The 21,218-nt window shown below is 39.7% G+C and overlaps 1 protein-coding gene across 3 annotated transcripts in view; it reads right to left on the minus strand.

Annotated features, from left to right (window-relative positions):
* The window catches only part of PTPRG (protein tyrosine phosphatase receptor type G), a 755,472-nt gene that overhangs the window by 230,666 nt on the left and 503,588 nt on the right, over positions 1-21,218 (minus strand). For all 3 annotated transcript variants that reach the window (XM_065933358.1, XM_065933359.1, XM_065933357.1), the window contains exon 5: positions 7,629-7,724. In XM_065933358.1, coding sequence (XP_065789430.1) covers positions 7,629-7,724 — 96 coding nt within the window. The remainder of the gene's footprint in view (positions 1-7,628; positions 7,725-21,218) is intronic.

Raw genomic sequence — 21,218 nt, forward strand, 5'->3', positions numbered from 1 at the left:
CATACCGCTGCCTGTGGGGTCTTAGTTCCCCGACCAGGCAGAGAACACCCACCCACCCACCCCCCATGGAAGTAGAGTCCTAACCACTGGACTGCCAGGGAATTCCCAGTGGGAAACTTTATAATAACAATTTCAGACATAGATAGACCCCGATATTCTTGGCACTAACACATTCCTTTAAGGCCTCTGAATGCACTGTACCTTTTAAGAAGTTTCAAGCCCTGATGCTTTTCCCAACTACAGGCATAAGCAGAGATACAGTTGAGAGTAATGTTAGACACAGTGGAGTCCCAAGTTAGAACTGCCTCCTCAATGGATCAGCAGTCTGAGAATCTTCATGGTCAGTGTCCTTCACCATTTCAAAAGCCTTACACCTTTTTCAGCTGAAGCTTACGCAGTTACCTAGGCATGTGCTTTTCCAAAACTCAAATCATCAGTCTTGTGGTGGGATCCTAAAAGGCTTCCTGTAACTTAGTCCTATCCACTACAAATATCCTGAGCAACAAGTGAGGTCAAGACACTGCAGTGAGGGCTAGAGAAAGGTGGATGGTGGAACAGAGAGCAGAAGAACAAGACATGGACCTCCACCTACAAGACTGTAGTCCAGTCTTCTCAGGTCCTACACTCCTTCAGGGGCTTCTCAGGTGACTCAGTTGTAAAGAATCCACTTGCCAAGAAGGAGACGCGGGTTTGATTCCTGGGTCGGAAGGATTCCCTTGAGAAGGAAATGGTAACCCACTCCAATATCCTTGCCCGGAAAATTCCATGGACAGAGGAGCCTGGTGGGCTACAGTCCAAGGGGTCGCAAAAAGAGTCGGACATGACTTAGTGACTAAACAACAATACTCCCTTAACGCCAGTTTCTAATCACTTCTTCGCTACCACGTTATCAGCGTGCACCTTTCCAGTTAAGATTCGAGACAGCCTGAATATGTTTGCACTGAATTCACCTAAGTACTTGCACAACCAACCCACAATGGGAGTCACCCGCAAGAGATGCACCTGATGAGTAAGCAGAGGCTCCCAGTCCTCAGTGAATTCACGGTACAAAGTCAGAAGAAACTGACTGAAACCACAGCATGACTGTGAGATGGAGTGATAAAAGTAGTGGGTTAGAGGAAGGACAAATCACAGCTCCTTTGGTGGGGGGAGACCCAGGGAAGTGGAGAAAAAGCCTTCCTTGCCAGCCCTTGGATGAGTCATCAAGAACTCCTCCTGCCTTCTCCACATCTATAAATAATCCCAGGTGCTGCCATTTCATTTAATTACTAAGCCTCTCCAGATGGAGAAAAATAATTAAGCAGTCTGCACCACTGAGTGGTATAAAGAATGGGTTAGTAACTCGGGAAACATTTGAGTTTTGAAGTTTGCTTTCAACTATGAAGGAAGGACAGAGTGCTGCTGCTAAGTCACTTCAGTCGTGTCCAATTCTGTGCGACCCCATAGACAGCAGTCCACCAGGCTCTGCCACCCCTAGGATTCTCCAGGCAAGAACGCTGGAGTGGGTTGCCATTTCCTTCTTCAATGCATGAAAGTGAAAAGTGAAAGTGAAGTCACTCAGTCGTGTCTGACTTTTTATGACCCCATGGACTGCAGCCTACCAGGCTCCTCAGTCCATGGGATTTTCCAGGCAAGAGTACTGGAGTGGGGTGCCATTGTCTTCTCCTAGGACAGAGTGAGGAAGGTCCAAATGCATGAGCAACTGACCTTAGTGAAAATCCAATGACAGCAGTCAGTCTGTGGATAGAAATTTGAATAGGAAGAAAAAAATACTTGTGCAAAGGGGCTCAATGCTCCCGGAAGAAGTAGAAGCTAGTATTAAATGAGAAAAGCTTCAATGGAGTTGCTGAAGACAGGTTGTCAAAAAGAAGTACTATAAGACAACCTATAAATACCTCAACTTATTTCTTAAATGTATAAGAAACATGCTATTGATTGGGCCCCTGGATGCAGACATGATAAAAATTTTCTTTGTGTCTGATGCAAAGATTCAGAAGTGATTATACCCAACAAGGTCTAACAAAGAAGCTGAAAAGAAAACCACCTGAGAAAAGTTTCTAAATGTAGATGCTTTTAAAGAATAATGCATTTATAATTCTGAAGTTCAATAGAATCAGGAAATATAAATAAAATTTCTGCATTTAAATAACAACGGTAACTGGGTAGCAATACAAACGAGATTCCTTCACCATCACATATTCAAAGATAATCATGTCCTTCCTCAAAAGAAAAAAAAAAAAAAACCCACAAAAATCAAACCTATAAAATCAAAATTTCACAAGCTTGGGAATCCCAAACTTCTATAAGCAACAGATTGAAAGTCATTAAGATGGTTGCATGGTTCAAGGCATTTTGATGCTCATGGGGATAATGGAGGAAACAGTTCAAAGAGAAATGATGAAGAAACAGATTGCAAGACAGAAAAATCAAACCAGAACCCAATTTCAAGGGCGATGATAGAAGATTCTTGATCTAAAAAAAATACAGGTCACGTTAAACATAAGGTCACTCTGAGAATTGAGTAGTCTCTGCTCTATACAGAGTCCCTAACTTATAATTTTGACTTGATGATGCTGTGAAAGTGATACACATTATTTCGAATTTTGGTCTTTTCCCAAGCTAGGAAGATGGTAAGATAAACTGTCTTCTGATGACAGGCAAGGCAGTGAGCCACAGCTTCCTGTCAGTCATGTGGTCACAGGGTAAATAACCAATACATATACAACCTTTCTGTATCAGATGATCCTTCCTTTTTTCCCTTTCAGTATTCAGTAAATTCCATGAGACAATGAAAACTTCAGGCTGCGCTATACATTTTGTTAACAATAACAGGCTTTGTGTTAGATAAACGGGTTCAACCATTGGCTAATGAAAATATTCTAAGCACATATTAAGGTAGGCTGGGCCAAGATATGATGGTTTGACATTCAGTAAGTTAGGTGTATTAAACGCACTTTCAACTTGCTATGTTTTAAATTTACAATGTTTATCAGGAGGAAACCTCAACTTGTCAAGGAAGATTTGTAACTTTACATCAAAATTAATTAAACCTTTTTGAGTTATTTTCAAAACAAAGTATCATCAACAAATTGCCTAATCAGTCCACTGTCATTCTAACTGTCCTATAAACACAGGCTTTCATCCTTCTTCTTTAAAGAGCGTGTTATCCAAATGCGAGAACACATTAAAAGCGCATTTTGATGACTTTTGGCTTTTTACATTTCTACAGGACTCCAAAACAGGCTAACAGAGAAGATTTTATTTTAAGAAACAGAAAATACTCAGTTTTTGTACTAATAAATTAGCTAAACAAGCAGCTATTTATTCTCTTAGTGATTTAACAAGTATCTTCATCCCTCGCCTATTTCTTATTTTACGCTATTTTATTTAGAAAATCCTTTTAAATCAAACTTGACCCTTCCTTCCTCCTTTATCTTCCAGAGGGTCACTAGCCCAAAGGTGTGTGAACTGGAAAAGGGTGTTCTTTCTCCAGATGCATTTAGTAACATGTGTTGGAAAACTGTAACATTCCACTCAGCAGTAGTTATCCATGAAATGAATGTGCCTTTTAGCACTGTGTGGGCCCCAGAGCATAAACCCTGGTGGGGCTGCCATGATTTGCTCTGCTCTGTACCTGGAGGCGATCCTGCCTTTACTGGTGTTCACACAAAGCATTCAGGGTAAAGCTGGATCACTACATTTCAACATTGAGACTGACCTTCAATTCTGTCCACAACCAAAGGATGTCAGGCACTATTCAAGGTTACTGGGGCCCAGGCTGGGGTCATGAAATCAAGGTCATGCTGACAGTGAAGCCATGGAAAGTGCTTAGAGAATGGGTTATTATCATGGAAATTCACACCCCCTGCAAAGGAGACAGTCACTACTCAGATCTCCATTGTTACAGCATCATCAGGAAATCTTATAGGAAATATTCCATGTTTAACTGAAGAAAATAATTGTAAGCACACTGGAGCATCCATCATTATGTCTATGAGCTACAATAGGACCACCGGCACTCAGCCAATATGTTCCCTGGTCGACCATGTGTCTGTTAGGTGTGTGTGTGCTGTGGCATTTTGGAAACCTAAGAACCTCATCATACCTAACTACAGCAAAGGCAGTAAGAGAGCCAAAACTCCTTGGAGTAACAGCCAGATGATCAGGGGGGAAAAAAAAGAAACACAGATAATGAAAAACTGAAATTGTTGGGGAAATTATTCTAGTGTGTAGAGCAAGCTGGCATCAAAGCCACAGCATCTACACAGAACTTAGCCTTGCCTAGACATGCACTTGTAGGTCATTCATGTCCTGTGATTCTCAACAATGAATCTGTGCATTTATGGGCTCCAGAGCAGCGTACAGCCGATTCATGAGTAGGAGACCTTCTCCTCTTACCTCTTTTGAGCCATTATCACATAGGACTATGACCCACTTCTAGTGGGCAGGAGGTGACTACACTTACCACTTCTATTTAATGTAGTAAGTGATACCATACATGTCATCAAATCATTCCCGAGAGAATGATAAATACTTCTTTAAGACCCAAATGGAAGGTACTAGGTTTCAATTTGGAAATGTACATCAAGATTTCTTTACCTGGGGGAGAAATATCAAAGTCCCAAATCAAGCATTCTTATTAGAAAGATTCAAAACACAAAGATCTCAAAATACAGGTTCTAAAAAGACTACCAAATTAAAATAGCAATGATATCATCTTCTTTCCACTGCAATGACATAGTGTGAACTCAGATGTATAAATGTGCATGTGAACTTATAAGAAAAACAAAGAAAGTAGCTTCATGCAGCTGCTATCTTAAAAAAACAAACAAACAAAAAACAACTATTCTATTTTTTATTATCTGCCCTCTATTTTGTGTCCATAGGATAGCAAGCCAAAACTGAGAGGACTAACCAGATGAAATACACATTATATTTCTATGTATGTGAACAAGCACTTGTGTCCTGGAAATACTTTAAAAATCCAAAGCATAGATTTCACACTGAGGTCTTTTGCTGGTTTTTACACCAATGTGCCTCTCCTGCCCATACTCTAATTGGTCTTATATTTAAGAAGACTTTCTAGAGCTGGAAAAATAGAAGCCTTTTGGGTAGAGCATGCTGTGGAATAGACTTTCCAGTACTCACAAATAACATTTAAAAATTTTATTTTCCTATAAAAAAAAAGGTGACCTATAAAGTATTAATAGAACCAGGTTGGATGAGGCATGGGTGGGCATGACAGAAAAGGAGGAAAGGGTAGGTATGAAAGCAGGGCTGCAGGAGTAGAGATCCAGCAATATGAAAAACAGTGTGCTAAGAGGAAAGTGATAAAAAGTAAGGGAAACTATGTGAGTGCAAGGGCTTCCCAGGTGGCACAGTGGTAAAGAATCCGCCTGCCAATGCAAGAGATGCAAGAGACACAGGTTTGATCCCTGGGTCAGGAAGATCCCTGAGGAGGAGATGGCAACCCACTCCCGTTTTCTAGCCTGGAAAATTCCACGCACAGAGAAGTCTGATGGGCTACAATTCAAGGGGCTGCAAAGAGTTGAACATGACTGAGAGCACGCTCACACATACACAAGTACAAACAGTCTGAGAAGTTCAAGTAACCTCAGTAATGCCAACCACACATCTATCACACTTTAGATGCACAAGGGGTTATGACAGAACCCAACTGAATTGCTAGCAGGGCTGTGCCCAGAATAGACTTCTGTTTATGCAGAGAAGACACATACACCATGGGGTCTCCATCTCAGAGAAACAGAAGTGGCTGGATATGGGTACATATTTTGTTTGGCATTTACCAAATGTCTACTATGTGCCAAAACCCGCACTAGGGACTTCATTTAACGACTACAGTCTTGATGATGTAGAAGTTGCCATCCTCATTTCACAGATAACAATGCTGTGGTTGAAAAGTTTAGAAATTCCCCAGCAAGTCCAAGGGTAGGCCTCAGTGCTTTCAATGCCTATTGTATAGGTTTGATCCCTGGTCAGAGAACTAGGATGCTGTGAGTCACATGGTGTGGTCAAAAAATAAAATAAAACAAAAAGTTTAAACAACTACATCATCATTATGCAGTTAAGTGGAAAAGATGAGATTCAAATGCACGTATTTTTTACTCTACTGAGTAAGCTTTTAGAACACTACGCTCTACTGTGGTTCATGAAAATAGGCAAGGGAAGAAATGCCTGGGCAAACAGTAGGAACAATGAGGAGATTATCATAATACACAATGTAAACAAAATATTTCAAAATATTTCAGTATCACCCACAATGAAAAACACATTTAGTATAATGACCCAATTGCTTGCATGTCTGTGTATGAGCAATGAAAAAACAAGTTCAAAGAAATTATTTACCCTTACTGTGTGTGGTACACTTGAATACTTTCTGTTCTGTATTATTCTATTTATTTTAAAAATGCTGGTCAAGACTCACTGAAATGATTTCACGGCACACTACTAGGTCAGAAACCTTAGTATGAAAATTAGTGTCATAACCAATGCTGTAGAACGCCAGTCTTATTGTTTCTGAAGTTTGGATAGGATATTAGGCTTTTCAATTTTTCAAAAATCACATCCCCTTTGAGCCTTTATCCAAGAAAAGAAAGGGAGAGGGTATTAAGAGAGAGAGACAAACAGTAAAGAGAATTGTGCATTCTGTGTCACTCACTAAAAAGGGCAGTGAAATTAACACGCTCCACACAAGAGTGGCTCCATCTCAATGACAAAGAAGCTTGCCTCAAAAGGAGGAGGTTAAAGACACATATTGAAGAAGGTTCTGATGTCTTTAATGTTCCTTTGAGTTGTCAGAAAGGCATAATTTCCCCATGATGACTCACTGGTAAAAGGAACACTTGTAAGTGGTCTTTAGGCAAATTGCAAGACTGAAAGACAAGCCATACACCTCCTACTCAGATTACCTTCCCACACAAAAAAAGCACCAGGTCTCCTCCAGGCTACTTGGTTAAGACACCCACTGATCAACACTAAGAAGCCTGGACAGTATTATCTATGGAAGGATGCAACATTTCACTTCTAGATATGGAACCAACACATGAGCCAGGAAAACTCCTTAATACAAATACAACAAAAAAGAGAAAAAAAGTCTGGGAGATCATAAACATACTAACGTGGAAACAGTCTCAATAAAAATTTTAGTTACCATGGGGATTTCTGGAGGGGAACGAGGGGGTAGAAATGAAGCCTCTTTAGAGAAATGACTGATGCGATTTATTAATCTACTTGCAAGTAATGTCAAATTTTAAAGTTGCTCCAAAGAAAACCACTTTTTTTAAAAAACATCAGCCTCTTAATATGCTGAAGGAACCTGTTCAAAACGCTTCAGGAGTGAAGTAACTTAGATGATAAATGTGTTCTTCAATCTGTGCACCAGTCAAGTAGCAATAAAATCAGAATAATTCATGCAAAATTTTTCATTATGTTTCTAAACATACTTATTTACATTTTAAATCACACATTAGACAATATGAAATATCTTTCATTTAGACAGGTGTGAACTAGAAAACAGATGCATTCATTAAACATGGAACAATTCGGTGAATTAAAAAAAAAATACTCAAAGAACTCTGGTTGAAGTATTTGAGCCATTGTTAACTTACTTGAAAAAATATAGCCATAGCTCCAATTATTCTGTTTTCAGAAATGGCGGTTTGAAAACTGTCAAAATCATCTGGATTGTAAAAGAAAATCTGCATCTGTAAAAAGAACAATAAAAAACATATCAGGAGAATATACCAGGAAAACCTATGCAGAAGTAGAGAGAATAGTACAGTGTACTCAGATTCCCCAACATAATAAGATTTTGACCAATGTATTTATCTATCCATATTTCTCTTTGCTAAAGTATTTGACAGCAAACCCTAGACACTTTATCATTCTACTCCTACATACTTCAGTAGATACAATAAAATACATGTCTTTTCACATAACTACGACGACTTTAGGTCACACACAAAAATAACACCCAACATCTTATTACCTAATACTCATGTCATGGTGAATGGTCTCTACTAAGAAGCCAGATTTTAATGGAGTTAAAACACGCTAAGGTAGAAAACCAAGGCTGTGAGATTCAGTTCACACGTTAAAATTTTAAAGGCTTAAATGGACATGTCTTTAGAGACAAGTATCATTTTGATGATAAGAATTTGATGGGGGCTCTCAGCTTTAAGAAATAGCCAATATGGGCTATTCTAGTCAATCCACAAAAATTTAATGGTAATGATGATAATAATACTCTTGATTTTACAGTTCACAAAAAGCCATCCCATTCCTGATCTCACTTAATCCATCTAACAATTCCCGTGAAGGCTAGGCAGAAATGACTACACTCAAGTTACACATGAAGAAAGTGCTTCATAAACCTGATGCTCACTTGGTTAAGACAAAAACATCAGTGAAGAGTGCAAACTCCTGGTGCTCTCATCCCCACCTTGAATACCTTCTCTGACCTTTGATAAGGGCTCCTCATCCTTCAAGGTAAATCAACTTAAAATCATTATACAATTTGAATGCCTGGACATTCCTTGATACCTAATACAATTCAGAGAACAAAAACAGATCACAGAGTATTCTTGAGAGATTATGTATGAGATAAGAATAAAAGATTTGGGGCCCTAATTCCAGCTTCCTCATTTACTTGCATGTGAGATCCCAGGCAAGTAAACTAATTTCTAAGCATTATTCCTTATGTATAGAATCACATTCTTACCCTTGGTAAGATGAGTGTGGGGATTAAACATGTCAGTATAGGACATGGTGTGTGCACTATGCCTGGACCTTAGAGGTCCACAAAGCACCATCACCATCACATTAACACCTGGCAGGCATCTTAAGATTTCTAACAGAAGTATAATTCCACTGAATCTTCTTGAATCACTCCTACTCCTTACAGAAAATCAAAACTCCTGCTATCACTGGTTCTCGTCTATGACCTTTATTTTTCCACTTTCCCAAATGACATGATGCTATTTTCTGAACAACCACACCCCAGATGGAATATGGAGACTTGATGTTAAATGATAACTACCCAGTGGGAAAAGGGAAGTCAGACAGGCTAGCTGAAATACAGGTCAAACGCGAAGAGTCCTGCTGACTGAATTCACCCACACGTTATGAACAAGCCGACATTTTTTTCCCTGAAGGGTGTGATCAGGGAGCCCAAATCAGGACACTTCCTAGGAAAAGTCAGACACCCAAGTAGACTGGAGGATGGTAGATTCTTTTGGAGATTATATACTTTCTTATGCAGAATTGTTCTCCTTAGATTGTGAATTTCCATTGACCCTAGCACCACCCACTTACAAATGTGTTACCTTTATGTCTGGACAGCTACAGACATCATGAATTTACTCTGAGAAAAATGAATGGAATGAGATGCAGATTAAAATAGTTTAATACTGGGTGAATTACTCTGGGGACAATGAGACTAACCCAGAAAAGAAACTCTGCATAGGTATATTCAGAAAATTACACTTCACTTCCCTTTTAAAACCCAGACCCTCAGATGAAGTTCACACAAGGTTTTCTTATTCTTCAGTCCAGGAGCAGGGGCGGCATTGTTTAATGCATCACCTGAATAGTGTGTGATACAAAATACTTTCAGACCTCTTCAAGGGCATTTTCATTTACAACTGGGTGAGGAAATTCATTTTTAGAAAATGTCTTTGAATCATGGCTCCACCCATCAGGATAATAAAATGTCTCATAAAGAGAACAGCAGCCATAGGTCTGAAATATCAATTTTCCTTGCCATCAGCATCTCTCTCAAGTTGCAGTCTACTGAATTTTGTTAACTTTTAAAGATATCTTAAATGTGAAAGTAAGTAGATGGAGTCTTGCTGAGGGATTGGACTTTAAATTATTTTGTTGTTACCGCTGATGAGACAAATCCAGGCATAGTCTGGAAACTTATTTTACAAAAACATTTTGGGAACGGTCCTGGTAGCTACTGAGCATTTTGAGTAGCCCATCCATTTTCTACATCTGCTTGCAAGTGCCATGTTCGGAGCATTCCTTCAGCTTTCTCCAAAGTGTGTTCTTTCTAAACATATGAACTAAAGTGATGCTGACTATGGAGAAATCCTCCTTCTGAAGAAACATGGTGAACAGAAGCTGAAGAAAAGACCTGAGAAACTGGGCAATAAAGAAATCTATTAAGTGTTCCCTATATCCTTTACCCGGACCACCAATTATTTCTATTTTACCTTATTTGCATGTTTCCTCAATCCCCACAAACATTACCCCTGAATCATTTAATAATAAGTGGGAGAAAATATGCCTCTTTACCAATGCATACTTAAGTGTACTGTTTCTAAGAATAAGAATATTCTTTTATATATCCACAATAAAATTATTAAAATTAGCAAGTTTTACTTTGATATAATACTATTAATCATTTTCACAGTCCATTTTCAACTTTTGGCAAGTGACCAAATAAAGTCCATTATAGATCATTATTTGTATCTTGGTCCAGGAATCTAATAGAGAATCAAACTTTGCATTCAGTTGCCACGTCTCTTTATAATGACCCCTCCGACCCCCAACTTTCATTTGGGACAGTTACTCAGCCTTTTTCTTTTTTAGGTAGCTTGAAGGGTGCAAGGCCAGTTATTAAGTAGAAATGGGGTCAGTTTCGTGGTTTCTCATTATTAGATTCAGGTTGAGTCATATGTAAATGTACCACAATAAAGCATAAGGTAGTAAATGGTTCAGGGTCATGTGAGGCATACATTAAATGAATATAGAATAACACAGGGCACGGACCAGGTAAGGGGGCATTTTGCTGAAGTTGGACTTCCTATTTTCTAATGCTGTAGAGGTTTGTTTAAATCAGCTCTCATATGCCTGTTGTAATGGCAGCAAGAGGAAATGATTCCAATGCAAGAGTGGGAAACCCAACAGAACTTTCCCTGGTGATTCAGAAAGCTCTACATTTTAATTTCCTCTCAGAACACATATTTCTCCAATGTGCTCTCCTCCCATATACATGAACCAAGAAAAATATATGATGAATTAAGGAAATGGCATGCAGACAGTCCAGAGGATAGGCAATACACTGGTAGATTCATCAGACACTTCCAGGATACTGTTGTTCATCCTTAATAAAACAGAAGAACACATAGGAAAAGTTACAGGAAAAGAACAAATGAGACGTAAACACGATGAGGTAAAGATGGTGATGGAAAGGGTAAAGGCAGAATTAAAAGTCACCGAGGAGGCAGTATGTAACAGGACTGAAGAGGTGAAATGTATTTTTCTGATCGTGTTTGGGGCTACCAAGTAGCCAGCCAGCTGAGAACACAGTAGTGGACCAAAAAGTCACCCAAGGATAAAAATGTGTAGTAAAGACAAAGAAAAAAATCCAAACACAGTTAATGATCTGCTGGTGCTATTTGTTGGATGATTTGCAAATGATGATGTCACAAAGTTTAGAATAACAAGTTCTTACTCTAACTTTATTTTTAGATTATGCTGTACCTTAACGACTGAAGAGTCAGATCACACACGTTCAACGATTCCTTCATTCTGTCACTGCCATCAGACAGCAAGACTGATGAGGGCAGGAAGGCTACCTGCTTAGTTAAAGACTTTGTCTTGAACAGTGCTGTTCTTGCAAATTCATTAACTCATTCGTGGAATGAATAAAATGAGTGGGGACTCTAGATGACTGCAAGCAAGGACAGTCGAATGATAAAGTCACAATCATTACATTGAGGGTCTTGCTATTTCCAGGAATAAATTATACAGTGAGATGAATAGCAAAGAGAAATAAGGATATTAAGAGAATGAATGGACTTAAAACTGCTGGAGAAAATGTTCAAGAAGGTGCAATATAACCCACAATCATTATGAAATGACTAAGTGGAACCAGGTATGGTTCTGCTAAACACCAGCAACATTCCTTTCTCTTTAATCTGTAAGGAATTTCAAACTGTTTTCTACCCAAGCAACTCTAGCCTGAAATTTTAATGATCCAACAAAAGAAAATCTAGTCGCCTAAATTGTGAGAAAAATTATAAACACCCACTATGTACACTATATATAAGGAATACTTTGAATTCAGAACTATGATATAGGTATTTTCTTTTGTATCAATCAACAGTCTTTACTCCCAGTAACTTTTTTTTAAAGCGTCATGATTATATTTTTATCCCCTGTGAGGGTTAATTTTAATGTGTTGACTTTGCCCTAGCTATGCTGCCTATTTGTTTGGTCCAACAGTATTCCACGTGTTGCTGTGAAGGTATTGTTTTAAATGTGATTACTGTTTACATCACGAGACTCTCCATACAGTGGGAGCCACATCCAATCACTTGAAACCTGGAGGAAAAGGTAGGAATTCTGCCGCTAGATTGCAACAGAGAAATTCTGCCCAAGCTTCCAGCCTTCAGTCTTCAGCCTGCAACGTCAACTCTTCAACACAATTCTTCAGCAAGGCTGAAATTTCCAGCCTGCTCCGCATATTTCATACTTGCCCAACCCCAAAACTGATGCACAACCACTTCCTTAAAACCTCAGTCTCAAAAAAAAAACAAAAACAAAACCTCAGTCTCTCTCTCTCACATTGGTCTCATTTCTCTGGTGAACTCTCACTAATACAACCCTAAATGTCTGATCTTAAGCAAAATGTATCCCAATATATCTATATGTCTCTGTGCTTCACCTTAGAAAATGTCCTGTAACATCATTCCTTTTTGAGTTTCTTGAGCTCTGAGCTTTATCCTCTTCATTTGTCTCTTTCTAACAAGGTTCTCCCCTGGAGAATGGAGGCCCTATTACAACCCAGTTCACACTCCTACGACCTACAGAAAAACATCCATGAAACTGACAGACAACACAACTGGGTGATATAAAATGAAGACCAAACGACATGGGCCACAGAATCAGAACTGATTTGTATACGGAAGACGCCTGAGGTCTCCAAGGCTCACTGTTCCCCTTCTGTCAAACAGAGGTAATGCATACCTCATGGGATGGTTGTAATAAAGAACACTACTGCATGCTTGGGAACAGTAAGAAGAAACTCCAGAGCCCTCAGTTTTTATTACTATGTATCTTTCTTACTTTCTTCAGACCAGGAGAGAGATGCAAATTCAGGTGAAAATAAATTGTTTCCAGGGACCAGCCAACAATCCCAATGAGTCATGCCACAAGATGTAGCAAAGAAACCTGTGTGTGGGCTTCACACAGCCTTCATTCCAAGAATATTTTTAGAAGAAACTTGACCCAAAGAATAGATGGCATTCAACATCTTTACAGGCAAGACAGCATTTAAATAAACATTCTGAAGCATTTGCTTTATATCATTAACCATGGGGTGCACCAATCCTTAATTATTTCCCCCCTTTCCCCTGCTCTGTAATATGGAATTATCTTCAACTGTAAACAGCAGGAATCCAAACTTTTTGGAGAAGAAGAACCCCACGTGTACCATAGCGCCATGACTCCTATACAATAGGGTATCAAGGTATTTGAGGGAATCCCTTTCAAAAGTCTCCTGTGTGTAACTTGTTTATGCTGTTTATTAGTTGTGTGTGTTTTTTTAATTTCTGCATCTGATTAGTCAAATACATATTTAGCTTTTTCAGCTGCTTCCTGGTAGGGAAAAGTTCAGGCTCTTGCTTCCATCAGTGAAGGATTTACTATGTGTGATTCGTGAGCTATTTCTTAAGAGTTCAGCGTTAAGTTTGGACACAAATGAGGTAGGTTAAGCATCTGCTATGGTTGATCCCTTATCATGGACTCCAGAAAGAGGGAGTAAGTTGTAGCTCTCCCATGTTATAGCTGTGTGACCCAGATGAAGTTAGTCACCCTCTCTGAGTCTTGGCAGCTTAGCAGGAAACTGAGGATCGGAAACAGGTCATTGGGCTACACTGAGGATTAAATAAAATAAGTAAAGTGCTTCCTACAATAGCTGACATACAATAGGCCCGCTAATGAATCATATGTCTTTAAAAAGTAGTTAATGGACGGGAAAAGGAGAGGAAAAAACCCCAATACATTAGTGCACGGGTTGTTTTCAATAACCCCAAATTGGGCATTACCCAGATGCCAGTCAATAATGGACTACCTAATAGAACACACAACAATGGCACATAGCATATGAACGCACCTCACAAACACAAACCATGCTGAGACAAAGAAACCTGATTTTTTTTTTCTTTTAACAGAAAGGATATACTCTGTGATCCTCCTGCAATGAAGTACAAAATCAGGAAAAACTCTTGCAGTTACAAGCCAACACCTGGCGGGTGGTAACTGGAAGAGGGGTCCTGGGGAGAAGCCGGTGAGAAAGTGTTTTTTCTTGATCTGGGGCCTGGTTCCAAGAGCGTGAAAATTCATTTAGCTGCACTGATCATCTGTGAATTTCTCTCTCTATATATATATATTTCTCTAATAAAGAAATAAAATTAGGGACCCTCCCCGGGTGGGGCAGGTCCAGTGGTTAAGACTTCACCTTCCAATGCAGGGGATGCAGGATCAATCCCTGGTTGGGAAGCTAAGATCCCACAAACCTTGCGGCCAAAAAACCAAAACATAAAACAGACGTAATATTGTAATGAATTCAATAAAGATTTCAAAAAAAGTGATCTACATTAAAGAAAGAAAAAGAAATAAAATTAGTGAAATAGCTGTAATTTTGAAACTGGGATAAACAGAATATAATCTTCTCCTATAATAAAGGAGTAGGGTGACATTGTTTCCCTGTTCTGTACCCATTCCATACAACAGAGGCTGCTCCCAACAGGGGGGTATAGCTACAGAGAACTGATTTGCTTCAAAGAGCAAATTAGGGTGGATGAGTGGAGGTGTGTGCAGAATCACCCCTGCCTAGGACCAAATAACAGTGACATGGGCCCAACTCTGCTTCTTTCCACCCAACCCCTTGAGGCAGACGCTGCAGAATAAAGCTAAGAGGCAGCAGCAGAGGGCTGCCGAAACGTATCATATCCAACTCTTTACAATACTTTACATGAATTCATCCCTTCAATCCTTGGCATATATGGAGGATGAGTGAGTGAGTGAAAGTTGCTCAGTCATGTCCAACTCTTTGTGACTCCATGGACTATACATACAGACCATGGAATTCTCCGGGCCAGAATACTGGAGTGGGTAGCCTTTCCTTTCTCCAGGGGAACTTCCCAACCCGGGAATCGAACTCAGGTCTCCAACACTGCAGGTGGATTCTTTACCAGGGAAAGTATTATTATTCTCCCCATTTTTAACAAAAGAAAATTCAGGCTGAGATATTATGTCTTCTCTGTTAAGAAATTAAGCTGGGAGTCAAACCCAGAGTCCACACTTTAAAAGTCCTCTTGGTAGATCATCCTGACCAGAATCCCCATAAGTCATGAGCATGACCTATTAGCAACTGCTAGGATCTTGGTACAAAGCTTCTAAGGTAGTATTCTCAAACAGGCTGATTTTTGGACCCCAGGGACATCTGTCGATGTCTGAAGACATCTGCGGTTGGTGTCACTTGGGGTTAGATGCTACTGCTGGCGTCTACTGGGGAGAGGCCGGCGAGGTTTCTAAACACCCTACAATGCATAGGATACTCCTCGCCAAAGCAACTAATTATCCAGCCTAAAATGTCAATACTGCTGAGGTGCACAAACCATGCCTACACCCACTGCCACAGGAAGGCTAGTCAATGGCTATGGGAAAGCTCTGTGATAGTCTTTCTCTTTCCTACTACTGACCTTACAGGGAGGAGGAACAAGTCTGCTATAATGGGGCTCAAAGACTGCAGGGTCTTGCCCTTACCCATAAAGCAGTAACTTAAGACCTCTTTCACCTACTGGAGTGACTGTAATAACCTTCTTTTCTATTAAAACAACCTATCCTTGCTTGCTATTTTGTACCTAAGCCTGGTTCTGAAATGCAGTGGAGCTTAATGCTCTGGACACAGCGGAGGGGGTGGGGAGCCCTAGGTGCATCTGGAACTCATTTGTCTTTCAAAAACAGGAAAATAACCACCTCAGTGTTTGTGCTCTTTGTAATGTGAAACTTTTTAGAAATTGCTTTGTACTTGGGAGTAACAGCCACATGATTCACCATGAAATGAAGTCTGGAAAATCATTTTGGATAAATGGACCTATAAATTCAATAGAATTTCCATGACAACATAGACTGCGACACTCAACCACAAATAAAAGGTTATAAATCATTCAAAACCAACGAGGAATCAGCAATATGTCTCCCACTTTGAAATACAAGAAACCTGAAATACAGTTTGTTACTGACTCACCCAAAATTCTCATTATGGTTCTGTCCTCATTTCTGATATTGCACTTTCTACCCCCCGATAGGTTCTGGGGAAATGATGATGCCGTGAATCTGCAATCAAGCTAAATAAAATTAGCGCAGGTATAGAATTAGTTGTATTCCTCCCTTTCTCCCAGCCAAAAGTCTGCCAGAAAGCTTCACACAAAGAGAAGCTGTGCACTTTTACCCAGAAAACTGCATTATGCCCTTTGCAGCTAAATGTTGCCAAATTAAGCTCTCCCAAAGAAACAGGTTTATGCAAAACATGTCTGAGAATGGACATGTGAGACAATATGGATGGTTTCCAAAGCTTCTCAGACTTCTATAAATCAAAACCTCACCCTCTTATGTTCTAAGGGTAATCTCCACAGGAGGCATTTTTTAGATTAGCTGGGTCAGTTGAACTAGAACATCTGCTCCTTAAAGCAGCTCTCTGCTACTCAGATTTTCTGTTTAATTTTACTGAAGGGGGGCACTAGGGGTAAAGAATTCACCTGCCAACGCAGGAGACTTAGGAATCCCAAATTTGATCGCTGGGTTGGGAAGATCCCCTGGACAAGGGGATGGTAACCCACTCCAGTATTCTTGCCTAGAGAATCCCATGGACAAGAGGAGCCTGGCGGGCTGCAGTCCATGGGGTCACAAAGAGTCGGACATGACTGAGCGCCTGAGCACAGCTCATGAGGTTCCCTTACAATGGACTCTTTGAGGTTCGATGGGCTGGGACCTCTCCCACTGTACAGTACTGGCTCCAGGACCAAACATACAGTAGTTACTCATTAAATGACTGTGGAATAAATTAATGGAAAGAGCTTATTTCTTGCACAGGAGGAAATGCACTGCCTTGCTCTATTCAAACTCTTTCTGATTTTTAAGTTTCCCTTATAGACAACAGCTTTGGGTAGATAACTGGCAGGAGGGGGAAAACCAATTTATGGAGCTATAAACTGGGGTTCTGCACACCCCTTGAGATACTGCCAAGGGTTGTCCGTGTGTGCACTGGACACTGTCTCCTTTTTCATCAGATAAACTCTTATGGTTATACCTATTACCACATTTTCAGTCCTGATGCCACGTGGTCAATGGCTTTCATCAAAATCTTCACAGGTCCTACAAGCCAGAAACGGCAAGAATCACTGATACAAAAAATAAGTGAATATGCCTCTATGAGCACAAAATCTTTTCGCTAAGACAGATCCCTAGAAGTAGTTCAAATTTTCCCCTGAAAAGGGTACACACCTTTTATATTCTAGCAGGAATGGAAAAGAATACTATCTCCCCACACCACTGCTAACACTGGATTGGCAGATCCTTATTTTTTACACATTGGGTGAACATTTATTTCTGTTTTCATTTTCCTGATAATCAGTAAGAATGAGAATCTTAATTCATTTTTTTTTCTAATGATTTTCCTTTCTATGATTTAAGGAGGCCCTCGACTAAGAAAATTTAAGATTTGCCAGAAGTGTAGCAAATACAAAGACAGACAAGTACATATATTTGCCCCATACACATCAGGAAAAAAAGTTCACATGCATCATAAATAGGAGAACTGATAAGATAAATAATGGGGTGGAGAAAAGAAATTCACAAGCGAGCACTGACATTTAAACTTCTTGAAGATTTATTAGTAATGAAGAAAGTCAAGATGCAGGATATATTCACATTTGATTTTTAAAAAGCCCCACAACAAAATATTTGTTGTGTATCTGTCTGCATCAGTGAATCCTAAAGGCAATCAACCCTGAATATTCGCTGGAAGGACTGATGCCGAAGTTCCAATACTTTGGCTACCTGATGTGAGGAGCTGACTCACAGGAAAAGACCCTGATGCTGGGAAAGATTGAAGGCAGGAGGAGAAGGGGGCGACAGAGGACGAGATGGTTGGATGGCCTCACCGACTCAATGGACAGGAGTCTGAGCAAGCTCTGGGAGATGGTGAAGCAGAGGGAACCCTGGCGTGCTACAGCCCATGGGGTTACAAAGAGTCTGACACAACTTAGCAACTGAACAACAACAAATGCATCTGCACAGATATACAATAGTAAGGAAAGAAAAGGCTCTGGAAAATAACACCAACTCGTAACAGTGGTTTTCTCTAGAGAGGGGACTTGGATTGGTTTGGGGCCAAGGAAGGTAGTTTGTTCTATTCCAATGGTTTAAAATACTTGCTGGCTCTAAATAATAGTTTCTCTGTGTTTGGGGGGGGGGTGTTCCTCAAAATGACAGAAAGGAAAGGGAAGAACTGAAAAATAAAAGAACAGAATCAAAATCCCCATCACTACTGCAGAGGGGGAAGGTGAAGCTAATGGATTCATTTGGGGGACCAAACTCAGAAAATCTGTGTTATCAGCAAAGTGCTCCAAAGGAATGAATCCATCAGCCCCTAGCGACAGACAGCACAGCGTCACACAGGCTATGATCCTGCTCTACTCCTGACTTCACTCTGACACTATCCACTCTTCATTTATTTCTGCCTGCAGTGAAACACGACTATTCAAGTTCAGTAACACTCCAAAGGAGGAAGGGAAAAAAAAGAAAAAGATAGAGCTACTGTTTCTGACCTACACAGACTATTCAATTCACTTAACACAGCTGCTCTGTTGAAAAGTATATTTATTTAGACTAATAGTTTCCCACCTACCTGGCCATAAAATTACAGTGTGCACACCTAGTAAACACAGAGTATTAATGCTCACAGACTGTATATTTGGTCAGGAAAACACCAGCAAATTAAGGAGGAAAGCAAGGCTGCCCAAAGCTGGGCAAAGCATGGCTCTGCTGATGGCCTGAGTATAACCTGAAAGCAGTGATTTAGGAAGAAGCTCTTAGGAAATGGCTGCAGGCCTCGGTGGTAATGAGGACAGAGTTCTGCCGCCAACAGTGCTTTGATCGTCGTTCATAATATTCTTGCTGAATGATCCTCCTTTCCATGAATTCCCCAGGGTATGATTTTGAATTTCGGGATCTTATAATCAGAGCAAACACATGATGGAGTAACACAGATATGATAAGAACATCTAAGTTCCAGTTCAAACTCTGCCTCATCTTGTGTTACAATCGGAGGCAAATCACTTAATATTTTCTAGATCCCTGTTTCTAAATATGAAAAACTGAGATGATGTTATTAGGTTAATTTCAATGATGATGACTTAAAAAGAGGTTTGATGACTGACTCTAAGTGTACAGGTTTGATGTTAGGATTAAATACCACAAAACCTATGGATGATATTAATAACTTCTCCCTCATTATTACTCTGGCTATAATAATTATTACATGAAAATCCTTTTAAAAAATACATGTCTCTGTTCAGCTCGCTATGTAGTACTAAATTCACTGACTGTATGATTTTAGAGCAAAGTCCTCTACTGATTACATTTTCTCATTTCCCATTCTGTTCCATATTCCTTCCCCCTCGCAACATATTTTTATGAAGAAGTTTCAAACATAAGAGCAAAGTTGAAGAATATTACTGTGAACACCTATATACTGCCAACTAGATTCTAACACTAATATTCTAAGAAACTTGCTTTATCAAATAACAACCGGTTCCTCTACCCAGGCATTTGATCAGGTACTGCATTTTAAAGGGAAAAAAAATTAGCACTTTCAGGCAGCCAACTAGTTACCTCAATATTAAGAGGAAGCCAGGCAATGTTTTCCAGGCTTTGGGTCCAAGCCAGGGAATGTCTTGCTGGTTTGCAAGGGGGTTAATAACTCCATTAATGAGAACATCTTAAGATTCTGATAGCTATATCTCTGCAGGGAACTGTTCATAATTTGGAATAAAGACAGAGTTTAAAGGATGGGACAAAAACAACAAAATATCAAAGCTAGGTCTTGAAGAAACCAAGAGTCTATGGGAGACAGTGTTAGTCAATAATCATGTTAGTGATTGGCTCCATTCATGCCGCACTCTGATGAGCTAATACCAGAACACATCCAGAGAGACTATACATTAAGTGTAACTATGCCTCAACGCTTGTTTCACTTGCCTTGAATTTATAATACATAATGTAACAGTGAACACACCCAGCAGTCTATCCAGGAAGCTTGATTCATTATCTCCCCATTTGAGATTCAGCCGCCGAAGAGGGTCTTCCCCACAGAACTCCAGCCCAAGATCTTAACGAAGAAGGTACTTTTAAATCAAAAGGAGCTTAAAATTGGCTGTTTTAGTTGGGATTCAAGCAGAGTTGTGTATGTTACTAGAAAGATTCATGGAGTTCAAGAAGTCTGATTTATGACCGCAAAATACTTGGTGCTGGGAAAACTAGACAGCTACATGTAAAAGAAAGAAATTAGAACACTACCTAAAACCATACACAAAAATAAACTCAAAGTGGATCAAAGACCGAAAGCTAAGATGGGACAGTATAAAACTCTTACAGGGAACGTAAGAAAAACATTCTTTGACAGAACACACAGGAAGGTCTTTTTTGACCCACCTCCTACAGTACCGAAACTAAAAGCAAAAATAAGCAAATGGGACACAATTAAACTGAAAAGCTTTTGCACAGCAAAGGAAACCATAAACAAGAAGAAAAGAGAACCTTCAGAAGAGAAAAAAAAATATCTGCAAACAAAGCAACGGACAGAGATGGACAAAAATATATATCTCCAAAATATACAAACAGCTCACGCAGCTCAATATCAAAAAAAACAAACAAGGTAATCAAAAAAGTGGGTGGCAAATAAGACATTTCTCCAAAGACGACGTAAAGATGGCCAACAAACACATGAAAAGATGGTCAACACCATTCATTATTAGAGAAATTTTTTGCAAACCAAAACTACAGTGAGGTACCACCTCACACCAGTAAGAATGACTATCACCAAAAAAATCTACAAACAGTAAATGCTGGAGAGGATGTAGTGAAAAGGGAAGCCCTATGCACTGCTGGTGGGGATATAGATT

Source organism: Muntiacus reevesi, chromosome 4, assembly GCF_963930625.1.
Source record: "Muntiacus reevesi chromosome 4, mMunRee1.1, whole genome shotgun sequence".
In the NCBI taxonomy this organism is placed as follows: domain Eukaryota; kingdom Metazoa; phylum Chordata; class Mammalia; order Artiodactyla; family Cervidae; genus Muntiacus; species Muntiacus reevesi.